At 44.6% G+C, this 26,356-nt stretch overlaps 1 protein-coding gene across 4 annotated transcripts in view; it reads left to right on the forward strand.

Moving 5' to 3' along the window:
• Positions 1 to 26,356, forward strand: part of LOC147899487 (putative NOT transcription complex subunit VIP2) — a 48,674-nt gene that overhangs the window by 11,172 nt on the left and 11,146 nt on the right. Inside the window, exons 6-8 of one of the 4 annotated variants that reach the window (XM_087377949.1) lie at positions 1,585 to 1,794; positions 1,990 to 2,094; positions 2,259 to 2,341. In XM_087377949.1, coding sequence (XP_087234075.1) covers positions 1,585 to 1,794; positions 1,990 to 2,094; positions 2,259 to 2,341 — 398 coding nt within the window. Of the gene's footprint in view, positions 1 to 1,584; positions 1,795 to 1,986; positions 2,095 to 2,258; positions 2,342 to 26,356 lie in introns of all 4 variants that reach the window. The other 3 variants (XM_087377948.1, XM_087377951.1, XM_087377950.1) reach the window with 3 other exon arrangements.

The following is a 26,356-nucleotide window of genomic DNA, read 5'->3' on the forward strand; positions in this document are numbered from 1 at the left end:
GTACGTGCTGACTGCCCAGACCGAGCCTGACTTGAGCCAGCAGATTGCTTACCCAGTTTGCCTGTCCCATCTGCCGACCTGTTAGAGATAACAAGAGGAGCAACTGGTAGAGTTTATGAAAAGGGGCTGAAGCCTCAGTTGGATAGCCCGCTAGTGAAATCCATGAGTGAGAAAAAGGAGATACTCATTGGCAAAATAGGCATGGAATATTGATATCCACTCTCTTTAAGATGGATTTTTCCTAAATTACAAGCGAGGACTAGAGACGGGGGTTGAACTTCATTTGGAAGTATATGCATTATTGCTTACCTATGTAAGGGAGCATTGACCTACACAAGCATTTGGATGCTCTCAACAGGTCTTGCAAACATGCAAGCATGAATGTAAAATTGAAGGTAATTGCTATTGGTACATAGGTGATATATATTTTCCTGCAGTCATAAGAGACGTATGTTTGAAGAAAACTAGAATTTTAATACATGCGTAGACAGAAAAAGAAAATTTGGAGGGTAAGAAACTGAAGCCACACATATGGAGCTGGTTATTTATAAAATCTTGCTTTATTTTAATGCAGCTTGTAAGGGCCAGGCTAAGCTATGAGCACTGTTACAATACAAAAGAGGTTTTTCTGTATAGGAATCAAAGGGCTTTACTTACTCCAAACCAACACGCCCAACAAGTAGGAAGCTTTGTTAAGAGAATTTTGCAGTATACAAAAGCCTTGAGCTGTCCCTGTCTTAAAGAGAGAGGGATAATGGTCTTATTAGTTAATCTGTTTTCTTTCCATAATGCTTTGCATTTTCTTGCAGTTAGTTAGTTATTTTAATTCTACGTCTTATCAAGAACTGAGGTCTGCTTGAAGATTTTTAAACCAAGAGGGATGGTTACGCACTGATGAGTTCCTAACTGTTGCTTTGGTTTATAAGTGGCTACTTGTGCAATTTTGTGTATATGTTGTGTGCTTTATTTTAATTGTCTTGTCAGTCTCTTTCTTGGTCCAAAGATGCAGTCAAAATTAGATGGGTGGGAGGAAAAATGGAGTCCTCCTATGAACAAAATGGGATGGAAGGTTTGTAGACCACAACTTTTTTTTTTTGGGGGGGGGGGGGGGGGGGCTTAAAGAACCCTTTCATTAAGAAGAATATACATTCATAGCTGTCACATCTGTTGTAGTACTAATACACCTAGATGCACAGGTCCCACCAGAAAGTATGAAAGGGGAGTTTTTGTGGAGGGATATGTGATGTTGCATTGGGTCTTATAGACCATGTCTCTAAGGATCATAAAAGTATAACAATTATATTCATCAGCTTTATAATTATGTATCTGTCTCTCTAGTTCTTAGTATGTAAGATTGGATACATTTTGGTTCTTAGAAGTACACACTAGTTCGTTATGTTTGAGCTCCAGACACTTCATAGGACATGTAAGCCGTTTTCATGTTTCTTGTTCTTGTTCTTGTTCTTGTTCTTGTTCTTCTCTCTCTCTCTCTCTCTCTCTCTCTCTCTCTCTCTCTCTCTTTGGGGGGTGGGGGAAGCCTTGTGTATTGCTTCACAATCTTACATATGTCTCCCTCTTTCGCAGCATCTCCTCAAATGGTGTCACTCCTTGGGAACAGTTTTTCTAACAGCCTGGGCAGTGTCGCACAAGCACAGGCTGCCACTGGAAATGGACAGTTAAGCTCCATGGGACTGGTGAGTGATGGGGCTTCAAATGATGGGGCAGCCTTTGATATAAATGACTTTCCACAACTGTCAACTCGTCCAAGTTCTGGAGGATCTCAGGGAGGCCTAGGTCTGTTTCTGTGTGCACATGCCCTTTTTTGTTTGTAACTGGCTCATAAGATGACGTTAGGAATATGGGGAGCTCTGATGAAGATTCCCTCCTGAGCGATTGGGCAGTTTTCCTTTGTGAAAGTCCAGTGTATTTGTTTGAGATTATTGGAAAAGGGCAAGGTTAAAACATGTGAAGTCGTAAATTCTGCAGCAGCTTTGAGAAAGCAAGTTGGTGTCAACCCTATTGTCCAACAGAGCCAGGAATTTAGCATTCAAAATGAGGACTTTCCTGCTTTGCCAGGATTCAAAGGTATGCATGGTAATGTGATTTGATCTGCACACTATTTTTTAAAGTGTCCTTTGTTCTTTTATAATGTATGATTTACAAGTGGTTAATGTGTTGGTTACTTGGAAGAAAACCTTTCGATGTTCCAATAATGTTTTGATAGTCTGGTTGTTGTGGTTGCCGAATCATTTGCGTAGGGGGAAATAGCGAATTTTCAGCAGACTTGCATCAGAAAGAGCCTCAGCATGAAATTTCGTTAATGCAACCCCAGCATTTTACGGTGCACTTCTTCTATCCACCAGAGAGACTGTTTTGAAATCTTGCAAATTATATTTAGGTCTTGTGATCTATGTTTCTTTTGAGATAATAACTGCTGGAGTCCAATGGGATTGAGAATTTGGCACATACTCCTGACCCTGAATGAAGGTGATATTCAATGGATGCCTGAAAATGTATACAGTTATGCATACTTATTTGCTACAGTGATTTTAATAATCAAGTTGCTTAACTATTTTGGTTCTAGGATCTGTTTTTCAGTTGTTGAAGTTTGTGTCTCATTTGTTGAGGCAAACAAGTGGTGGGACTCATACCAAAGGCAAAGAAATCATCTGCAACATTGCAATTATGTGAGAGGTGATATGTGCATCCTGGCCATAGCATTACTGTCCATTGGCAACCTCGACTATCAAACCATGTCATTGTCCATCATGGTCTTTCTCCATGGTTGCAGAACTGTGAGCATTGGGTATTCCTGCTCTCTCCCCTTAATCTATGCTCTTTCTTTTCCTTCACCTCTCCCCCCCATCCTTCTACATGGTATCATAGCTGAGGTAGCCTCATTGTCTTGCTTACTCTTACCTGTGTCAGGCCCTCAGGCTATGCTCTTTCATTTCCTTCAGTGATGTAGAAAAGGAGGTAGGGGCAGAATTGGAGAAAGAGGATAGACTAGCAGAAGGGGGGGAGTGAGATAGGGGAAGAAGGGAGGAGAAGGGGTAGGAGAAAGAATGAGGTTGGAAAGAGAGAGTGAGAGATCGTAGGCAGGAAGGAGGAAGGGAGAGTAGATAAGATTACTTGTCACATCAAAAGATACATAGTAGGGGTGGATGGGGACTTTATAGTCCCTCCACATTTTCCACCTAAAGGACCTCTACTTGGCCCTTTTTCCCCCTTCATTACAGCCATCCCTTCTCATAGAATTTTGCCCTCAAAATTCCACAGCATGGCTGTCCAAAAGTGCAGCAAACAGCGACTACTAATCAATCAAGTAGGAGATAGGGGTGGTCTTGGACAATGCTTTCTGGCTGCCGTGAATTTTCATCCTCAGGGAGTCCCCGCCACTTGATAAGATACTCTACGTAGGCCTTGTTCTGGAGTACATGGTCTCTGAAACCCACGATGCACTCCGGAACATAGAGGATGTGGCCCTCTTCATCCATAGGTGGCAACTTTGGAAGAACATGGACATGCTGTCCAACATGTGGTTTCAGCAAAGGCACATGGAAAACATCATGGATCTTGGAGGTACTGGGTAGCTCCAACTGATATGCTACCTCTCCAACCTTGCGGATGATCCTGTAAGGACCGTAATACCTATGAGCAAGCTTTGTGTTGGTATTACCTTTCAGCGAGGCATAATGGTTCTTATGGAGATGCAAATGCACATAATCTCCCTCTTTAAAGACAAATATCTCTTGCGTTCATCCACATATTTCTTCTGCTTGGCTTGGGCATCCTGCATATTCCTTTTTTCCAACTGCAAAAGGGCATCCAAGTCATTCTGTGCTTGCTGATTTTTCACAGCCATGTCAGCAATTGAAGAAGGCATCCCGACCTTGCATCCGTACATTGCCTCAAACGGCGGGCTCATTCCAATGGAGAGATGCTTGGTATTGTTGTAGCGAAATTCAGCAAGTGATAACCATTTATCCCAAAACTTATGAGTATCATGACAAAAATGCCTCAAATATTCCTCCACCCATTTGTTCACCCTTTCCGACTGCCCATCAGTCTTAGGATGGTAAGCAGTGCTAGGTGTGAGTAAAGTACCCACTGCTGTAAATATATCCTGCCAAACGTGACCCATAAACTTTGCATCTCTGTCACTAACAATTTCTTGAGGAAAACCATGATGGAGTTTATGGTTTTTAATCTTATGAGTGACTATCGTGAGATTTGAACTGCACTATGTTGTGTTTTTAGAGGATGAGTTTGGGAATGTTCTTGGATTCATCTAGGTATATATTTGCATCTCTGTCACTGACAATTTCCTGAGGGAAACCATGATGCTTAAAGACATGCTCTATGAATTGCCAAGCAACCTGTGATGCTGAATACCGGGTCTTAGTGGGTATGAAATAGGCTTGTTTTGTCAATTCTATCCACCACAACAAAGATGCTGTCCCATCCTCTCTATAGAAGGCAATCTTGTGATGAAATCCATGGCTATGTGCGTCCATTTGCCCGTTGGAATGGGTAATGGCTGCAAGAGACCTGCGGGTAATTTGCTATCTGCTTTATTGTATTGGCAAGGCAAGCATTCAGCCATGTATTTAGCCACATCTCTCCACATGCCTTCCTAGGTAAAGCTCTACTTGATACTTTCATATGTTTTACCTGCATGTCTAGCCATGGGAGAGAAGTGCATTTTTTTGCAAAACCAGCTGGCGGTATTTTGAGTCTGGCACTAAATAAATCTTGTCTTGGCACCACAACAGCCCATTATGTAATTTGAAATCTGGATGACCCTAACTAGAAGGCTTTTGCAAATCTGTAAATATGGGAGCTGCTTTAGAATTCTGCATATACTCTTCTTGAATGCCATGAATCCACTCCTGATATATGGTAGAGATCTCATACTGAGTAGCCTCATTACTGTCACACAATATATCACGAGGGACACACTTCAGTGGCATGGTGACTGGACTTGGAGAGAGGAGCTCGAATGCAGGTAAGGAGAAATGGATAGCAAATCCCTGTTGTAGTGAGTACTTGAGATAGTGTGGAGACACGAAAAAAGGTTGATGGAGAGGCTTGGAAGAAAGGTCGTCAAAGAAGCTTCGAAACGAGGCCTGGAGGGGCCAAACTAGGGCTGTGGAAAGCCCTTGAAAGAGGTTGGAAAATTATGAGTTTTTTTTTCTTCTTAAAAAAAAGGGGGGGGGTCTAAGTCACCTAGGACACTTAGGACTCCTAACCTAAAGATTGGTAAGACAGTTAGGACACGGGCTTAGTCTAATCGAACCTAACCTACTAATTGAACCCTAGTTAGGTTGACCTAACCGAACAACTAATCAAACCTAGCTAACCAAACCTCACTAACCTAACCCAAGTAACTAACCCAACCAACTAACCGACTTAACCTTGGTAAAGTCTAACCTAAGACCTAGGATGCGACAAAACGTGACGTTGTGACGGACTTGACGGCGGCCTGGGTGCAAGCGTGTGCAAGTTGGCGATGGCAAACAGCACGTAGACGGCGACGGGATTGGAGCGACGATGACGACAACGACGAGCAGCGCAGGGTCGAAATCAACCGACGCCCGATCGTCGTGAATATGTTGGCACAGTGTAGGCTCGACGTCGAGTAGCCAGATTTGTGGAGAAGGCCTATGAGACGTAACCTACGGGGTCTGGTCGATGTCTTGCTTCCAATGACCACAAGCAACTGAGAGGCACACGACTGATAATGACCACGGATGACAGACTGATGTATCGAGTCGGGAAAACTGGTCGTTTTGATTTGATTAGTTGTGCCTGAGACTAGCAGGCAGCGTGAATCAACCATTCATTGATTCTCGTTGGACAAGAAACTCACAGTTCGCTCAAGATTTAGCAAACTCACAGTTCGCTTGAGATTTAGCAGAGCTTGGGCATGATATTTTAGTTGAGTTTCCCTTTGATTTGCGTGTCACTAGTGTTGAGTTGAGGCTAGTGTTGGAAAGGTCACCTCCCCATCTGTAAGCCCCCATATGAGGAGAGCATGGGGGGGGTGAACCTAGGGTTTGAGTGTCTGTCACATGGGCATCTGATTGGATGCCATGTGGACAAAGCTAGAAGGGATTGAGTGATAAGATGGGGCTGCCACATGGACAGCATCTTGGCTGTCATGTGGGCAGCACATCTAGAGCTGTTGTGGGCAAGAATCAAAGAGATGGAGGGTACCCGGAGCTAGGATGAATCTGCAGCAGCAAAAGGCGAAGCAGTAGCCAGCACAAGGAACCCGGAATAAAAAGCGATCACATGGCGCTGACATCTACAGGGTGTACGGCTCTGTACGGAACTGGAAAAGGGCTTGGCAGAGGCGCAGTTATGGCAGGATGTGCAGGTGCAGATGTGGAGCAGCAAATAGGGCTGCTAGGGGGCAGTGGCATGCTTTATATAGGGATGGGCCCTTGCCTAGATTGGAGGGCCAAAGGCCCTAGAAGTGTGGGGCCAAAAGCGCTGGGTTGTGAGCCCTCATAGGGCTGGACCAGCCACAGACTGGTCGGCCAGTTTGCTGCAGGCTGGTCGGTATTTTTGCCAGCCCTTGGGGCCCTATAAAAGGAGGTCCTTGAGGCCTCACTTCTCATCACTTGGAGCAGCAGTTCAGGGAGCAGAAGGAGCAGCAGATCAGCCACTTGTGGGCCCCTATCCAGAAGGAGACAAGAGAGCTGTAGAGCTGCAGACCTAGCTCAGAGTGCTGCCCACCTAGGCTGGTGCAAAAACAGCAAGGTGGAAGGGATTCGGACGGAAAGTCTACAGAAGCTCGAGGTGGAGCACGCGGGCTCGAGTCTAGAGATAGTCAGCTGATAGGAGAAGGACCTTGTGGTAAGATCAGAGGACCACACCATTGGTGGGACTTTGGATCTGTCTCTCTTGTCTTGTGTCCATAGTTTTGGACGGAAATATATATATTTTGGTGGTTTCTCTATCTGGCTGGTTCATTGTCTATTGATGAGTCTACACATCTATTTTATGCACATAAGTTAAGAAGTTTGTGATTCCACACTCCACACGCACACTGTGTGAGCTCCTGGGCATTACTATAAGTCTTCTGCTGTGTGTACCCTCTGTTGGGTCATTTCTAACAGCTAGTGGCTTCTGCTTCTTAGCGTTGGCGTAGCAGCTCTTGGGATTTGAGTGAAGATAAACGGGGAAGCAAGGAAAGGTGCCAGAGTCGGGCTCTGAAACCAATGTAGAAAAGGGGGTAGGGGCAGATTTTGAGAAAGAGGATAGACTAGCAGAAGTGGGGGAGAGAGAGAGGGGAAGAAGGGAGGAGAAGGGGTAGGAGAGAGAATGAGGTAGGGAATAGAGAAAGAAAGAAAGAAAGAAAGAAAGTTTGTTTATTAAAGTCTTTGGAAGACCAATGGGTCTATGAGACTGTGAAAAACCTGGTACAAACGAGCTGTGGTAGTGGAGCTACTAAATGAGCATCCACACCAATGCAAAATGCAAAAAATACAGAATGCCAGTATTAAGTGTCCTAAGTACAACATAGTCACGTCGATGGTCGACTATATATCAATCTCAGCATCAGCATCATCATCAACATCATCATCATCATCATCATCTACAGCAGGACATCAGGGTGGATGAGGCAATGGAGGCATGAAGTTGGCAATAGAGTGCTTTTCGGCCACTCAAAGGTGCAGTCCTAATCGGTCTCCTGGTTGTAGCTCTGCGTCTAACCAGGGCCACTGTGACCCCCGTCGGTCAGGCTCCAACTCTAAACAAGGAGGGGATGTCCCCAAGTGTGATCTGTGTGTCAACCCTCTGTCTGAGCTGTCGGGTCTCAAGCTCCGAGTCACGGTCATGTCAAGGCCTCGTCTCGTGGGGGTCCATCTGAAAGAACTCGGTGATAGAGCTTTGAGAGGGATCAACCGAGGAAGAAGTCTGCTCTTGTCTATGTGCTCGGAGTATCCTCTCGCGGTGTCTAAGTACCTCATGAATGAAATCCAGTACTGATGCAGAGCTTGCAAGGTGGTGGCTATGGTAGAGGAGGAGCAGACAATGAGAGTGATTATGATGATGTCATAGAGGTTAAAGGAAGGGGCAAGGGTAGGGGAAGAAGGGGAAGAAACACGAGAGTGTGAAGGGGTGATGGAAGGGAAAGGCCACAGAAAAGGAAAAGGAAGTTGTGAGATGTGAGGGAACCATCTTCTCAGTTGGTTCTTCCCTACTGCTCTGCTCTTTGCATGGAATTTGTGGCTCCATGACCGAGAGCAAACGATTAGTCTAGGTAATGCACAATACCTTCACCACTTAGCTTCAATTCATCCATGAACATGTGTGGTTCACCACTATATGTATGAGAAGCATGGAACATAGTGATGGAATTGATATAATGCCCAAGTGGCATTTCCTTTTGCTCTCCCACTATGTCCCAATCGTTTTCCATGTTGGTTGTAACAAGCAAGAGGAGGATGTGTTGGCTTTGGACTTGTATGCTTGGATGTCATGGTAAGGGATCCAACTGAAGGCCCAAACATTCAGTTGCACACACGCGCGCACACACACACACACACACACACATATCGGATAGCCATTGCCCAAATACACTCAATACAATCACAAGAAGAAAGTGAGGAAGCCTTTAGCTTTTCTGTGCGAATGCAGGAGCAAGGTCTGTCGCGAAGTAGCTTTACCTTTGTTACCATCTTGAAAGCATGTGGCAAAAAAACGTTGGATACCATTCTCAAAATAGCAAGGCTACTTTTGAGATCCCATGTCGAGACCCAACGGAGTGGGTCTTTAGCCAGTCGTAGATAGGTCAGGTTACTCGTTGTACTAATAACTGAAACACATAATTCAAAATTAATGAGGTTAATCCCATATGCAATGAACTCAGTGCATAGCCCCTCATGATCCTTCGCTCGGCCATTATGAAGTTTCATTACGGCATCCTTTACCCCTCCTCTAGTGAAGAGGGTGCAGGATGTGGGGCGTGGCATGTGTGAGAGGTTAGGGACTAGATGATTTGTGAGTGAGTGGTGAGGGGGACCGTCCTTCTAGAAATCTATGCAAAAAATCCTAGAAAGTGAGAGTGTAGGTAGGAAGGAGGAAGGGAGAGTAGATGTCACATCAAAAGGTACATAGTAGGGGTGGATGGGGACTTATATAGTCCCTCCACATTTTCCACCTAAAGGACCTCTATTTGGCCCCTTTTCTCGCTTCATTACAAGTGAGCTTGGCATTTTGGGCTTCGTAACTCCCTTGTCCTCTCATTTGGTTGTGCATCCCAAGGCTCTTCAGGGTAAGTTTTGAGCTCAGCTGCCTCATCAGCCTTGTTTCTATTATTGGTCGGCCTTCTAGACGGTTGTAGATCGCCAAAACTAAGCTGTGAAGCATTTTGTATGTTTTTGGTACAAACACAATTAGGCACAAGTTCACTTGATAGCTTAGATTTTGTTAAAAGCTCATAAAACTCATATGTTAGTTGATTTTGCACATTTTTTAAGATTGCTGTGGGCAGTTAGGGTAGTGAGGTCATTGGCCGCACAATATACAAGGCACCTGCTTGGGACTGCTCAAATCCTTGACACAGTAGTTGAAACTGCCTCATAAGGCTTCAAGCTTGCATTACAAGCTTACATAGTTGTTCTAAAGCTCTTAAACCATCATGCAATTTGGTGGCGTCCAGACTTTCTTAACATACAGGATGTGCTTGGGGTTGCTCTTGCTGTAAATAAGGATCTCATAGAAGGAAACCATCACAAACTAATAGGTTTCCTATTCATCAATGCAAGGACCAGCATTCGATTAGATACAGCCCCCTCCTTGCGAAAAGTTGTCTTATGCTCATCCCCGTTGATTTGTAGCTAGTGTGTAGCTTGATTTCAGCTTTATTGTTGTAAATTATTTGTTAGAAATATTTATATTTTATAAGGCAGTGGCCAATGTTATGTAATCAGGGACTTTTTTCGTTTATATAAGGTTATTTACCCTTAACCTCAGTTAGAGGTTGAGTTTAGGGGTGAGTTAGCCACCATACACCTAGGTAGGGTTCCCTAGCTTTGTAGTTCATTTGTGTAGCTGCAATTTTATTCTAGCTTGCTTCAGCTCCAATCTCTTGCCTTCTCTTGCTTCCATTTCCAACAATTGGTATCTGAGCAGGTTCCTCCTTGCTCCCACCTCTCCTTGTCCCTCCCATGCCCTCTGGCTTCAATTCTGTTGCACTTTTGTCATGAAGAACTTGGCCAAAACAGCTCTTTTTTGTTGGCAACCCGCATAACTATGAATGTAGGTGGCACGGCTCCAATATGGACCTTTCAGCATTGTGGAGAGGAGTAGGGAATAGGGAAAGGAGGAGGAGGAGGAGGAGGGAGGAGAGTATGAGGAGTAGGAAGAGGACTTAATGAGGGGGTAGAGGAGGAGAGAGAGAGAGAATAGAGGAGAGTATGAGAGGGCAAAGGAGAGTGAGAGGGTAGAGGAGAGTATGAGAGGGCAAAGGAGAGTGAGAGGGTAGAGGAGAGTATGAGAGGGTGGAGGGGAGAGAGAGGGTAGAGGAGGGAGTATAAGGAGTAGGAGGAGGAGGAGACTGGAGAGGGTAGAGGAGAGGAGGAGAGTGGAGGGTAGGGGAGAGAGGGTAGGGAGTATAAGGAATAGGAGGAGGAGGAGACTGGAGAGGGTAGAGGAGAGGAGGAGAGTGGAGGGTAGGGGAGAGAGGGTAGAGGAGAGGAGGAGAGTGGAGGGTAGGGGAGAGGAGGAGAGTGGAGGGTAGAGGAGAGGAGGAGAGTGGAGGGTAGGGGAGAGAGGGTAGAGGAGAGGAGGAGAGTGGAGGGTAGGGGAGAGTGGGAGAGTGGATGGTAGAGGGTAGAGGCATCATGCGAAAACATGCACGAAAAAACCCTAATTAGAGGTTTGACAAAAAATCTTAAGGCCATCTGCTATATCATATGATCAAAATCTACAATCCAGATAGTGCAAGCCTCAACTTGAACCTCCTCCTCCTCATCATCCGTTGCTGTTGCCATCTCCTCCTCCTCATCATCATTAGTAAGGGTATCATCAGGCGTATTAAAACCAATAAACTTGTCATGCGTTTATTCCTGCCTCATCTTGTTAGGCAAACACAAGTTTGCATTAACAAAGACAAGATTGTGCCCTTTATGCTTTGAGACAGTTCCTTTTCTTTGTATGGATGTGGGCAAAGTTGCTCCACATGCGCTCACAAGAGGAGGAGCTACAACCCTGGCTAAGAATCCGAATGGCAAGCAATTGCAGCTTAGGGGAATCAGCTCCATAATCATCTCAGAAACCTGAAAATGCAAAGCTCATAAAATTTAGATGTATGGCAACGCTCATAAAATTTGAAAATTATGAGTCACGACTCGCTATTGACTAAATAGTATTATCTGAACATTGAAACTAGTTAAGATTACCTATCATGCTGGGCATCTGGCCACCCAAATATGCCCTCATTGTGATAACTGGAAAGCTGGTCCTTCATGTTCCGCCGAGCATCCAGAGTTGGCGTCATCTTTTGAAGAGTGAGGTTCCAACCATGGACCACCATCTTATCACTTTGTTGTGCACTTCCCTTGTGTTGAAACTCTGGGTCCAACACAAACGCAGCTGCATGATGGGAGAGTAGTATTGAATCCATATGCTCAGGGACAAGCTTTCCAACTCTCTCAACTTGTGGAGACCTTTCTCTAACACTCTGATATTTTCTATCATGTGATCCATCCCCTCATATACTTTGCCAATATAAGGCTTATCTCCATCAACATTTTTCAGCAACAACACAATTGGCTTACACAAAGCGTATAGGTGTGATGCATCAGCTTAAATGTCTTCTCTGCCTCTACATAAATCATAGACCAACATCCCAAGGGCCTGCTTAGAAATGGGCCATGTATCCCACTCTAGGGTTGCGTTAACCTGCTTAAGTACAGGTCTCATGTCAATGAGTCTTCAAAGCATCAAATAATTGTATGCAAACCTTGTCTCCGCATACTTCAAAAGCTCCTTGCTTGCAAACTTGTGGTACAAGGAGAGAGAAAAATGATGGCGTGTAATAAATGCAACTGTCTCTCTTCCATTGTCAATAACATTTCTTACCTAGGGTAGTTTGCCAATGTCTTTCAACAAATTATTTAAACAATGGGCAACACAAGAACTCTGTTGAATGTGAGGATACCTTTGCTCCAATAATGCACCTGTAGCCTTGTTGGCATTTTCACCATATGAAGCGAGCTGCATAACATTGGATGGGCCCACATATTCCATTGTATCTGCTCACATCTGTGTCAAATCCACACTCTATGGAGTGTATGTAGAAATAAGATCCTCTACAATATGCCGAAATGCCCTCAAGTGAGCGACTTGGCACATCACTCCAATCATATGCAACCAAAGTGATCCCATACTTAACACCATTTCTTCTTCACATAGGCTGAATGGCTTCATTAACTGCCTTCACCTCATCCTCTAGAAGCTTTCCCCTCAATGCATCAAAAGTGGGAGGGGTATTTGTGGGCCCAAATGCTGCAATTTCAGCCACCATCTCCTTGAAATAAGTAGATTGTGCAACATTGAAACGAATTCCATTTGAGTTTAAAAAACCGACCACGTCTTCATCTATCTGTGCCTTTCATTGTGGATAAAGGGTGCTTTGCCTTCGTGCAAATGGGAGAGGTGAAGGAGATTCACTTGGTGTATTGTAGCTGAAGGAACATGTGCACTCCTAGAAGAAGAAACTGTAGTAACAGTAGTAGAGGGAAGAGGAGTCCTTTTTGTAGTAGCCACATGAGAGCCTGAAGTAGCTCCTCCACCAGTGGATTGTGAGAGAAGGGAGAGTGAGAGAGAGCAAGAGAGAGTGAGAGCTGGAAGCTTGGAAGCTGAAAGCTGAGTTGCAATAGAAGAGTGTGAAAAAGTACAACTCAATGAGAGAGAGATAAGGTTTTGTCCTAGTGACAAAACCTTAGTAGTCACTAACCATAGTTAGTGAACTAACTGCGGCTAGGGGGAAAAACCTCTTAAAGAGGGACTAGGACAAAACCTTAGTAGTCACTAACCATAGTTAGTGAACTAACTGCGGCTAGGGGGAAAAACCTCTTAAAGAGGGAAAAGTGCCCCTAACTAGCTTATTATATTACATTGGTCACTGCTGAATTATATCTATAATTCTAACACCCCCCTGCAGTGCCAATGTCATGTACAAGGCTGATCAATCACCAAACGGATATAAGTTCAGGGCACTGCGATATGCCTTAAACTTTTCACGTGGTAGTGCTTTGGTGAAAATATCTGCAACGTTGTCATGTGTGGACACAAAGATCATACTGATCTCTCCTGCATGCAACTTCTCTCTGACGTAGTGATAGTGAACCTCAATGTGCTTTGTGCGAGCATGAAACACTGGATTCTTTGCCACTGCTATGGCACTCTGACTATCAGTGAGAATTGGAGAAGGACCCTCCAAAGACAGATGAAGATCAGCAAATAGACGTCGCAGCCATACACATTCAACTGTTGCTGTGAAAGCTGCCCTGTACTCAGCTTCACATGATGAGGTAGCCACTGTAGATTGTTTCTTGCTCAGCCAGGAAATGCAAGATTTACCCAAAAAGAAACAATTGCCACTTGTGGACTGCCTAGTGTCATAATCACCAGCCCAATCTGAATCACTGTAGGCATGCATCTGCAAGTCAACCCCCTTGGGAAATAGCAAGCCAAAAGACTTTGTGCCCTGCAAATAACGGAAGATGCGCTTAACTGCCTGCCAATGCATAGTTTTTGGGTTGTGCATGTATCTGCTCACCTGAGATACTGCAAGCTGAATATCAGGTCTAGTGTTGCAGAGATATATGAGGCATCCAACAGCTTGACTGTAAAGTGTGGCATCAACTAATTCTCCTGCATCATGCATTGTGAGTTTCAGCCCCGGCTCCATGGGAGTGGCTATGGGCTTACACTCATGCATGTTAAATCTGTCCAAGAGTTTCTGAACATACTTGGACTGAGACATAACAGTGCCACGTCTCTCATGAGAGAACTGGATCCCCAAATAAGAGTGAAGCAGCCCCAAATCTGACATGTCAAAGTTGGTCTGCAAATCAGCTTTGAAATCTGCAATTTTGTCTTCATTGGACCCTGTGAGCAGTAAGTTGCAATTTTGTCTTCATTGGACCCTGTGAGCAGTAAGTCATCGACATAAAGAAGGATGACTAAAATTTCCCCCCCATCCATCTTGATGTAGAGGGTGCTCTCAGTAGGACTATTGTGCAGCCCCTTGCTGGTCAAAAAAGCATGGATCTTGGCATACCATGCACGAGGGGCCTGTTTCAGCCCATATAAAGCTTTGTTGAGCTTGCATACTTGAAGTGCATTTGCTGTAATTTCAAAGCCTGGAGGTTGTTTGACATACACCTCTTCCAGCAAGTCCCCATTTAAGAAGGCTGTTTTTATGTCCAACTGATGAACATGCCACTCAAAATGTGCAGCCATTGCAATAACTGATCGGATGGTGGTCATCCGGGATATAGGAGCGAATGTCTCCTCATAATCTATGCCCTTTTTCTGAGCATAGCCTTTAGCAACCAGCCTTGCCTTATATCTGTCAATGGAGCCATCTGGCTTCCGTTTGACCTTGAAAACCCATCGTGTGCCAATGGCATGTTTACCCGGTGGCAAGTCTACAACATCCCAAGTCTGATTTTTTGCAATGGATTGCAACTCATCGTGCATGGCATTCATCCAATGCACATTATCCTTTGCCTCTTCGAATGTGGTAGGCTCCTCCTCATCAAGAAGAGTACTTGCATATGCTGATTCCACTGAATTAGCACCTTCCATGTGCCTTGCTGCACTGCGAGTCCTGCCAGGTAACGGAGCATCAATTTTACTCTCCCTGAGAGTCTGTAACAGCCAGTTTGGGACTGTTTTTGCTGCATGTATGTCTGCAATTTCTTGCTGCACCACCTGTTCCACTGCCTGTGGAGGGGGCAAGACATCTTGTGGCGAAACTAAAGCATCTGAAGGTTGCTGCAAATTCTGATTGGAATGAGAAAAATCAGCAGGGGAACCCAAAGCAATGGGTAGCAACCCCTCAAAGACATCCTTTGAAAACGAAGGCATTTGAAATTCAGCCTGAGTATGAGCTGAATTTTCAGAAAATATCACATCTCTACTTACTATGATCTTGCGTGTAGCAGGATTGTAGAGACGGTACCCCTTGCTTTCTGCACTATATCCAACAAATATGCATTTGATGGCTTTATTTGACTACTTGTGCCTAAATTCAACTGGCACATGGGCATAAGGAAGGCATCCAAAGACTCGGAAGTGATCCACTGAAGGCTTCTTGTCATTCCAGACCTCAAAAGGAGTTTTGGTTTTTAAAGCCTTAGTGGGAGCCCGATTCAAAATGTAATTGGCACACATCAAACCCTCTAGCCAGAATTTGTGAGGCATGTGTTTGCTTTTCAGCATACATCTGTCCATCTCCATGAGGGTTCTATTTTCCTCTCAGCTTTGCCATTTTGCTGAGGGGTCAGCCTGACTGTGAGCTGATGCACAATACCCTTGCCTTTCAGAAAAGTAGCAAATTCTGCCGACAAGTATTCCCCACCTCTATCTGTGGGCAATGTCTGTATCTTGAGTCCAGTTTCATTTTCAACCATGGTTGAAAAGTGTTTAAACACCATGAACACTTCAGATTTGTGTTTCAGCCCATAAACCCAAGTAAAATTGGAATCATCAATAAATGTAGCGAAGTAGAGATGACCATTCAACGATGGAGTCCTCATGGGACCACAGACATCACTGTGTATAAGCTGTAATTTGCGGACAGCTTTAACTGAACCATCCTTCTTGAAGGGGAATCTATGCATCTTGCCTAAAATGCACCCTTCACAAGCATGTGGAGGAGGTATCTCAAGAGGTGGCAATGCATCAACCATAGAATACTTCTGAAGTGTCATCAAGCTGTTGTAATGCATGTGGCCATATCGGGCATGCCATAATTCTGCATTCTGCATGGCAGCTGTAGGGGTAGAAACTACAAGAGCATGGGCTGCGCTTTTCTCAAAAATATCAAGCTGAAAAAGCCCACGCAGCAAAGTACCAGATAACCTTAAGGCATAGTCATCTTCCCTGTCTCGGACAGCACATTTGTCATCCTCAAAGATGACCTGAAATCCACCTCTGTTAAGAGTGGACACTGAAAGAAGATTTTTGGTTATGCTAGGCACATATAAGACATCTGAAAGTCTGAAAATTGAGCCATCAATGGCTGTGAGCTCAACATCTCCTGTGCCACGTACTGAATATGATGAGTTGTTGGCACAAGTGACTTTCTTACCAACGGGAGGTGGATGCAAGGAAGTAAAAAGACACTTCCTAGAAGTGATATGCTTGGATGCACCGCTGTCAAAATACCAAGTGTTCAGTGTTTCATTGACACTGAAAGTAGATGCATCTGTAGAAGAGTCATAACTGCAAGTCAAAAATGCATATGTATCATCACTGCAAGTGGTTGTACTATCCCGAGCATCTGGAACAGCCAACCTAGAATCTGAAATGCAGATAAAAAGGCATAATCCTGTCCAACAAAGTTGGCTGCAGCATCCCCACTGTCAGATGCATGAGGAGCTGAATCTGAAACAACCATACCTGAGCTGTTTTTCTTTTCTTTTGCAAGCCTTTTCCTGCATTCTGCTATGTGATGACCTGGCTTTTTCAAGTAGTGACAAAAACCGTTCTTCTTGGGCTTACTTGCATCATTTTTAGCCTTTTGGGAAGGCTGTCCTGACCCACTGGAAGGCTGATTTATTGATGTCTTTGCCTGTCCCTTTGTTTTTGATTTAAATTTTGAGAGCATGGCTTGTTCACCTGCACGTGAAGCCAAATTTTTCCTGGTCTGCTCTTCCTGAAGCAGAAGTCCTATCAACTCATGAAAAGTGAGAGGATTTGCACCCCCCCTCAATGATAAGTTCAGCGAGGTATGAAAGCTGAGATAAGACTCAGGAAGAGAATTCAGAGTGGTTGTAATCATCTCTGAATCAGGAATAATTTCATCTATGTTTAACAATTGCTCTTTGAGATCCTGTAGCTTTGTGAGGTGGACTGACATGGAGTCACCCTCTTCCATATGTGTATTACTCAACTCTCTTTTCAAGAAAGATACCCTTGCATCATTCCGAGCTGCATACATGCTTTCCAAAATATCCCACGCTGCCCTGGAGGTCTTACACGACCGGATATGCGGAATGATAAATCTTTTGACTGAAAGAGAGATGCACGACAAAGCTAAGGCATCCCGTGAATCGCATCTCTTTTGCTCTGGAGTAGTGATTGTAGCTGCACCACCAACTTGTCCTGCAGCTGCACCCTGTGCACGACCTCTTCCACCTCCTTTTTGAGGAGGGGTAGCAGGCGCAATATTTGCTGGTCGGATCTCATCCCCATTGACATAATCCCATAAATTGCGAGAAATCAGAATATTGCGTACCATGAAACTCCAGAGGGAGTAGTTGGTACCATCCAACTTGTCTTCCTGTGAAAGACCACCGAACTGGAAGTCATTTTGGTTTTGATGGGCCATACTTGAGAAAGAGATTGAAGCAGATACAAAGCTGAATTCCCTTACTGGGAATGAAATGCACAACTCCCAAAAATCACAGCCAAGCACGGGCTGTAAATGCAACTTAGAATTCTGTACTTGCACTGTCAGAAATCTGTCCAAGCATCAAAAAACTCTCCAGAATCTGCCAAAAGTGTTGCAAAGCACTCCAAGAAAGGCAGTATGAACTGAAAACTCCGGAAATTGCTCTCCCAACACAAAAGCCCCAAATTTCTTCAAGAAGTTGTACTGCAGAACTGAAAGCCCCAAATTTCGAGCTTGAAATTGCAACCAGAAAGCGGCACAAGGACTGAAAGCCCCAAATTTTGCAACCTCAGCAGAAAGCCCCAAATTTTTGACCAAATCTGTAATTTTGCTCCAGGTGTAGGTCAGAAACTACACAATGATTGCAATGTCTGCAACAAACAAAATGCCCCAAATTCTTCCAGAAAACGGAGCCAAACAATGGCTATCTCAAAATGCGCCTGCCAAAGATCACCTGCTTGTTTTCCTGTACAAAATCAAAGTACTACCTGCTGTACGGAAGCAGTAGTACGAAAGTGTTGTACGGAGTACGGACGACGGGAGCTGTACGGAGTACGGACGACGGCGCTGTATGGAGTACGGACGGCGAGGTACGGCGAGCAGATTTGTACGGCGCAGGTCTGTATGGCGCAGGTCTGTACGACGCAGATCTGTACGGCGTACGGACGATGTACGGCGAAATGGAGGAGCGCAGGTATGGCAGGATTTCGTACAGTCGTATGGACTGTACGGACGAGGTGTAGCAGATTGTAGCTGGAGCTCAACGGAGAATGCGTAGGGAGCTGGATCTAATGCTCTGATACCAAATGTGAGAGAAGGGAGAGTGAGAGAGCAAGAGAGAGTGAGAGCTGGAAGCTTGGAAGATGAGTTGCAATAGAAGAGTGTGAAAAAGTACAACTCAATGAGAGAGAGATAAGGTTTTGTCCTAGTGACAAAACCTTAGTAGTCACTAACCATAGTTAGTGAACTAACTGCGGTTAGGGGGAAAAACCTCTTAAAGAGGGAAAAGTGCCCCTAACTAGCTTATTATATTACATTGGTCACTGCTGAATTATATCTATAATTCTAACATGGATATAGTCTTTGGTCTCTTCGCAGGAGGAAATGCCTCAACCTCTCTTGCCAACCTTGGTTTCTTTGCCTCGGAGATTACACTGCATAGAGTAATTCCCTCTCCCTTGATGCCAAGAAGATGGGCCTTCACCCTATCACGGATCCCACCTCTTTTAAATCCACTACCTGCACAAGAAGTTGCGAGTGCCTCCCTTCTTGGTGTCATAGGAACCCAGTAGATCAACTACACTACACCAAAAATCTGCTTGGCCTCGGGATGAGACTTAGGGATATGGCTTCTTGAAGCCATCGAAGCTTGAAAGAGGGCTGGAACTAGAAAGAGGGATGAAGGGCTGAAAGAGAGGGCTGAAAGTTGAACAAAGGGGGCTGAAAGAGGGGGCCAAAGAAGGGTTGAAAGAGGAATGAAAGAGAGGGCTGAAGAAGTGGAGGCTGAGCTATGAAGGAGGGCTGAAGGGAGTGGATGATGGAGGGCTGAAGCCTCTTATAGGAGAGAGAGGACTCCTGAGGAGTGAATGGGGCTCAAGGAGGGCTGGAAAACCGTCAAAGGTTCAAGAGTATGAGGCTGAAGGAGTGGCGGGAGTGCAAGTTTGAAATCACAAAATAGGGGAGGGGGTTTGTCGCTCTTTCAGGATGCCATCGTAGGGGTCTGAAACGTTTCAGCTGTAAAACGACGTTTCATGTTTGGGGCCTTCTTGAAACAGCGTTCCAGAGCAAGCTAGGCACTGAAACATGTTTTAGCGTAACTGTGCCTCCAAGTGCATTTCAGTTCATACAGTTGGGGATTTGTTCTTTTTTTCAAAATAGAGATAAAAATCAGTCATTTATTGCTTGCTGAGTCAAGCATTCTCAAAGGAAAGCACATATAGCTCGTGGGAGATCATTTTGAGTTCATCTTGGAGCTCTTTTTGGAGGCATTTTGCAGCCCATCTTGGAGCTCTTTTTGGAGGCATTTTGCAGCCCATTTGCATGGGTTTTGGTTTGGTAAACTTTCAGTTTTGTAAATGCTTGCATTGGGAGTTATTTTCCCGTTCCATTGCTTGCATTTGTTTGCCCTTGTGCCATTGGGGTTTGCCTTTACATGTACAATCAAGCCAAGCTTTGACTGGTTTTTAAGGGAAAATTTTGAGATTGTAGCACATATCCCGGCACGGGATCTTTCTGGTATATTTGAGGGGCATCGTTAAACCTAGTATAAGCTTTGGTAGTGATATTCGTTAGTTGAGCAGAGTGTGCACAACAAGTGAACTTTGTTGAGATTTATTTGCCTCTTTTTGTTTGCTTAAATGGCACAACAAAATTCGAATGATATCTATTAGTTGCTTGCTTAGGAGGATTGGTTGGATGGCACCAACTACCCTCTTTGTAGTTTTTTGATTCACAATTTGTTGTTTGCCAAGGGCGCTGAGGATTATGCTAAAGGTTATGAGGCCCGTCTTGGTCCTATGGCACTGGGGTCGTGGTGGTGGTGCAGGTTGTGGGCAACAGGGACAGCAAGTTGCCCGGGTTGGGCAAGTACCTGCAAGAATTACTTTTGAGCAAAGGAGATGGGATACATGTAATGCTCAAGTCTTGTCTTTGATTTCACTAAATATCAAGAGTTTCATTGTCCTTGATATTGCTAAAGATGCGTGGGATATTTTGGAACATAAGTGGTACTGGACATGCACATGCACATGCAGGTGGGAAAGATAAAAAGGATGCCTCAACGCCTTCAAGAAGGCAAGTATCATTGTTGTAAAAAGCTTGGTGATCACATCAGTGAATGCCCCTGGAGGCTTGCAAAAGAGGAGAAGAAAGAGTCTAATATGGAGTTTCAGGCTCAGCTCAACATGCAGGCGCCGATGATACTTCTGCTGCATGATTGGGCCTTCTTTACTTGCAACTATGATGTTTTTTGGGAGTCACACATTTTCAGCGTAAATGAGCTAGCTAAGACATGGTACTTTGATAGCGGCGCTTCTCGCCATATCACCTCACATAAATCTTTCTTTGATAAGCTATCTAGTCCACCGGTTTGTTAGAAAATAGGAGGGAATGAATCACTCAAACCTCCACCCAAGATCTCTCCAACTCTCACACACTCAACTCAGATAGATGATCACAAATGCAACAAACACACACTCAGAAATATAGATGGAGAGAGAGAGAGTATATTCATCCACCGGATGGTGGGCAGAAAATGGCTCCAAGGGAGCAATACAAAACTCAGCAGGGTGCTGGAAAACAATGATGAACTCTCTCTCAGAAACTGCTCCAGATCTGAGTACAGAACACAGCCTTGGAGTGGGGCTTTCAGTTTCACACTGGATGCTGGGCTGAATGGAGAAGTGGGCCTTTTAGGCCTTTTATAGGCACTGCCCAGGGCCCTTCAGATGACCGACCAGCAGGGTCGGTAACCCTATCTGGTGGCTGACCCCTGTCTGGTGGCCGACCACATGGGCCCCATTAAACCGCCCAGGGTTGGCCCTGGTCGGTGGCCCTGGTTGGGCCGACTTGGCCTGCCACAGGCTTCTATATAAGGGTGCCCTGTGCAGCCAGTCTGTGCTGCTGCAGGAGCCTCCACGTGAGGCCTAAAGCCCCTATATACCTGCTGTTGCAGGCAGCGACCAGCCCGTGTGCTGGTCGCCTATTTCTGCCATGCTGTCCTCCCTCTGATCTGGCCTGAGTCTCTCTCCCAGCCCTCCTACCTCTTACTGCCCCTTGTCCCCTCAAATCGGGGGCTCACAGGTGGGCACAGTGAGAATCTAACATGGTTGGCAAGTTAGTTTCTTGTGCCAACAATTCTTCTTATCCAATGAAAGGGATTGGAGGATTTTCACTTATAGCTGTGGATGGTTCAGATTTTCGCATCGAGGATGTTTCGTATGTCCCTGGGATTAAGACAAATTTACTTTTTGTCTCTTCTTTCTTTCGAAGAGGTTACCAGGTCATCTATTACAAGCCAGGCCACGCCCAATGACCGTCTTCACCACAAGTAGCACCACCTATACTTAGAGGGGCCACATACTGCCACCAACATCTTGAGCACCCTAGCATACTAGATACGTTGTGATGAGAACTTCTCATATTGAACATGGACCAATGTGACCATGTACATGGCATGTAGAGCTAGACAACTAACCTTGAGGACTTCAGTCATATTGAAAGATATTGTGAAGAGCATAAACCAGCAACTTAGTGTTAGAATTATTGATAAATTCTAGGCAGTGACCAATGTAAAGCCAATAAGTGGGTTAGGGGCACTTTTCCCTCCTTTAGAGGTTTTTTCCCCTAACCACAGTTAGTTCACTAACTACGGTTAGTGAAGGATAAGGTTTGTCACTTAGACAAAACCTTATCCCCACTTTGTATTGCTTTACTCTTCTATTGCATATTTGACGTTTTGCACTCTCTCTCCCATTTCTATCATTTGGTATGAGAGCAGCTAGAGCTCCCGGACTTGCTCTCACCGACAAGCTTCAGCCCAAGCGTGAGAAGCTCCCTACCTGCGCATCTTTCCGTACAGCCATAGCTGGCTGTTCCGTACAACGTCCGTACCAGCCATTTGCGGCACAGCTTTGTCACCTATCCGTACACGTTGTTCAGGGCCGTACCGTCGTACAGATTTCTTGCTCCAACATTTACACGTGCGATTGTACCATACAGAGCCGTACTATGCATATCTGTTGTACCTATGTTAGTCGACGACCGTACGTAAATCCACCATATTGCACAGGTACTTGTCGTATTGATTGCGCCAGCCAGTCGTACAACGCCATACAACTAGCTCCAACCTGCCGTACAACGCCGTATAGCTCCAGTCAGTTGCATTGTACAACTGTACGATTGTTTCTGTACAGCTGGTTTTTGTGTTCTTGTCATTTGTTCTTCAAGTGCATTGCACAGGAAGCCATTGTTTGGGTGTGGCTTCTAGCAAATGGTTGGTCAACAGTGACCACATTTGGTGAAAATTTAGGCATTTGGTGAAATTTGGGGGCTTCTGTTGAATTTGCCCCAATTTCAGCTCAATTTCTTTCAAAAATCTGGGGGCTTCTGTACATTCTTGGACAAGTATTGTAGGTAGATTGCAAATTTATCAAGAGTTTGGGGCTTTTGGACTTGCATTGCAATTTTTGTAATAGTTGGGGCTTTCAGTCAATTTGCCCTCTTCTGGTTGCAATTTTTGGCAAGAAATTGGGGCTTTTGCAATTGGATCGCAATTTTGCAGTGGAAGAGCAATTTGGGAGCTTTGCAGGCTTTTTGGACTCAGTTTGAGTCACATTTGAGCATTTGGAAATTTTTTGCAGATATTTTACTCTGGTGCATTTTGAGCCATTGTTTGGTTGAGGATTCAAGCAAGTGCATTTTGAGATTGTGGGTGTGCTCATTTGGACACATTGGCAGTAGAATTTAGTTCTTTTGCAGATAAATTGCGAATTGGGGCTTTTAGTCAATTTGCCTCCTTTTGAGTTGCAATTTCTTACAAAAATGCTTTTTGCTTTACACTGCAATTTCTTGCATTTTTGGGGCTTTCAGGCAATTTGCCCTCTTTTGGATGCAATTTCCTTGAAGAAATTGGGGCTTTTGGCATTCTGATGCAATTTGGCAGTATACAAGCATTTTGGGACTGTTGCAGGCAATTTTGAGTGACATTGGAGAGCATTTGCAGGATAATTGAAGTGCATTCTAAGCCTTTGATAGGCTGTGACAGTATTTGTCACTGTGGGCAGATTTTTCTTGTGCATTTTACATCCCAGGAAGGAATTTTACTTGGTCAGTTTGCTGTATTTTTTGAGATTATCTAGTGAAAATGGCTCAGAACAACCCCAATGAGGTGTTCGGAGTTCTCACACAGGAGGATAAGTTGGATGGCACCAACTACTCCTTGTGGAGTTTCATGGTTCGCAATATCTTGGTTGGCAGACATTTTTGGAATTATGTCAGTGGAGATGAAGCAAGACTAGATACAATGACTACACTGTTGGGGTAGAGGTGCAAATGCAGCACAAGTAGTTGGAGTTGTCGCTCCAGGAGCTCCCACAGTAGAGCAGAAAAGATGGGACTCCAGAGATGCACAAGCTCTTTCAGTTATTTCTCTTTTTGTCAAGAGGTTCATTATACCTCATATTCGGTCATGCAAGACATCTATGGCAGCTTGGGAGATACTGGAGAGTATGTTTGTAGCAAGAAATGATGCCAAGGTTTCCTTCCTAAAGCGAGAACGTTCCCATACGCATATGGAGGAGGGAGATGTTAGAATTATTGATAAATTCTAGGCAGTGACCAATGTAAAGTCAATAAGTGGGTTAGGGGTACTTTTCTCTCATTATAGGTTTTTCCCCCTAATTACAGTTAGTTCACTAACTACGGTTAGTGAAGGATAAGGTTTGTCACTTAGACAAAACCTTATCCCCCCTTTGTATTGCTTTATACTTTTTTCTATTGCATATTTGACGTTCAGCTTACACTCTCTTGCTTCCTGTTCTCTCACTCTCCATTTCCATCATTTAGTATCAGAGCAACTAGAGCTCCCGGACCTGCTCTCACCCACAAGGTTCAGCCCAAGTGTGAGAAGCTCCCTACCAGCGCATCTGTACAGCCATAGTTGGCTGTTCCATACAGCTTTTGTACCAGCGCCGTCCGTACCAACATCTGTGGGACAACATCCATCTGCCGTACAGCTACGTCACCTGTTCGTACACGTTGCTAACCGTAATGTGCATATCTGCTGTACCTGCAGGCAATCCGTACAGCATGGACTTCTGTACTTGCAAGTAGCGATCGTACATTGTACAACGTACGACGATTGTACTACTCTGTCGTATGGCGATTGTACACTTGCCATCTGTGCAGCTCGCCTTCTGTGTCCGTACAACGTACGGTGTACCTACACCTTATCTGCGCACGTGTGACCGTACAACTGTATGGTGTACCTACACATCTCCCTGCAGCAGTCCGCACTAGTACGGGACTGCTTCATCTGCAGGTGTTGTGGTGGAGAAGACTCTCTGCAGGTTATTTTCTTTGCAGGTACATTTTGTAGGGAGCCATTGATTGGATGTGGATTCAAGCAGGTGCATTTTGGGATTGTGGGTGTGCTCATTTGCACACATTAGCTGTAGAATTTGGTTCTTTTGCAGATAAATTGCAAATTGGGGCTTTCAGTCAATTTGCCCCTTTTAGAGTTACAATTTCTTGCAAAAATTTGGGGCTTTTTGCTTTACACTGGAATTTCATGCATTTTTGGGGCTTTCAGACAATTTGCCCTCTTTTGGATGCAATTTCCCTAAAGAAATTGGGGCTTTTGGCATTCTGATGCAATTTGGCAGGTTACAAGCATTTTGGAAGTGTTGCAGGCAATTTTGGACTCATTTTGAGCGACATTGGCAAATTTTGCAGTGTTTTTTTGGCAGATTGAGAGCATTTGCAGGATAAGTGAAGTGCATTTTGAGCCTTTGATAGGTTGTGACAGCATTTGTCACTATGGGCAGATTTTCCTTTGCAAAACATCCCAGGAAGGGATTTTACTTGGTCAATTTGCTGTATTATTTGAGATTATCTGGTGAAAATGGCTCAGAACAACCCCAATGAGGTGTTCGGAGTTCTCACATAGGAGGATAAGTTGGATGGCACCAACTACTCCTTGTAGAGTTTCATGGCTCGCAATATCTTGGTTGGCAGACATTTTTGGGATTATGTCAGTGGAGATGAAGCAAGACCAGATACATCGGCTACACTTGTCACTCCTATAGTTGGAGGTAGGGGTAGAGGTGCGAATGCAGCACAAGTAGTTGGAGCAGCTGCTCTAGGAGCTCCCATAGCAGATCAGAAAAGATGGAACTCTAGAGATGCACAAGCTCTTTCAGTCAAGAGGTTCATTATACCTCATATTCGGTCATGCAAGACATCTATGGCAGCTTGGGAGATACTAGAGAGTATGTTTGTAGCAAGAAATGATGTCGAAGTGAGAACTTTCCCATATGCATATGGAGGAAGGAGATTCCATGAATTCTCATCTCACAAAGCTTCAGGACTTCAGGGAACAATTGCTGAATATTGATGAAGTCATTCCGGATTCAGAGATGATCACCACCACTTTGAACTCTTTTCCTGAGTCCTATCTTGGTTTTCACACCTCGCTGATTGAGGGGGGTAGCAATCCTCTCTCTTTTCATGAGTTGGTAGGACTTCTATTGCAGGAGGAGCAGACTCGCAGAAATATGGCAACCCAGGCTGGCGAGCATGTTATGCTCTCCAAGTTCAAGCGTAAGGGTAAAGGGCAGCAAAAGCCACATGCCAATCAGCCCACACATCAGCATAAAGCTGATTTTGGACAGCCTTCTTATAAGGCAAAGGGTGATGCAAATAGGCAGAAAAAGAAGGGCATTTGTCATTATTGCAAGAAGCCAGGTGATTATATTGGGGAATGCAAGAAGCGCATAGCCAAAGAGAAGAAAAGGGACATAGGTATGGCTATGTCAGATGCGTCAGCTCCACATTCTCATGATGGGGGGGGGATGTTGTAGCCAACTTTGTGGAAGAGCACTATGCCTTCTAAAGATTTTCCCGTGGATAGTTCAGATGCTACAGCCACTAATGATGCTGACCCATATGCTTTTTTGACTTGCAGCTATGATCCTTCAAAGGATGCATGCT

The sequence above is a fragment of the Dipteris shenzhenensis genome, chromosome 8, assembly GCF_047967505.1.
Source record: "Dipteris shenzhenensis isolate YYH24624 ecotype China chromosome 8, Dip_SZ_1.0, whole genome shotgun sequence".
NCBI lineage: Eukaryota > Viridiplantae > Streptophyta > Polypodiopsida > Gleicheniales > Dipteridaceae > Dipteris > Dipteris shenzhenensis.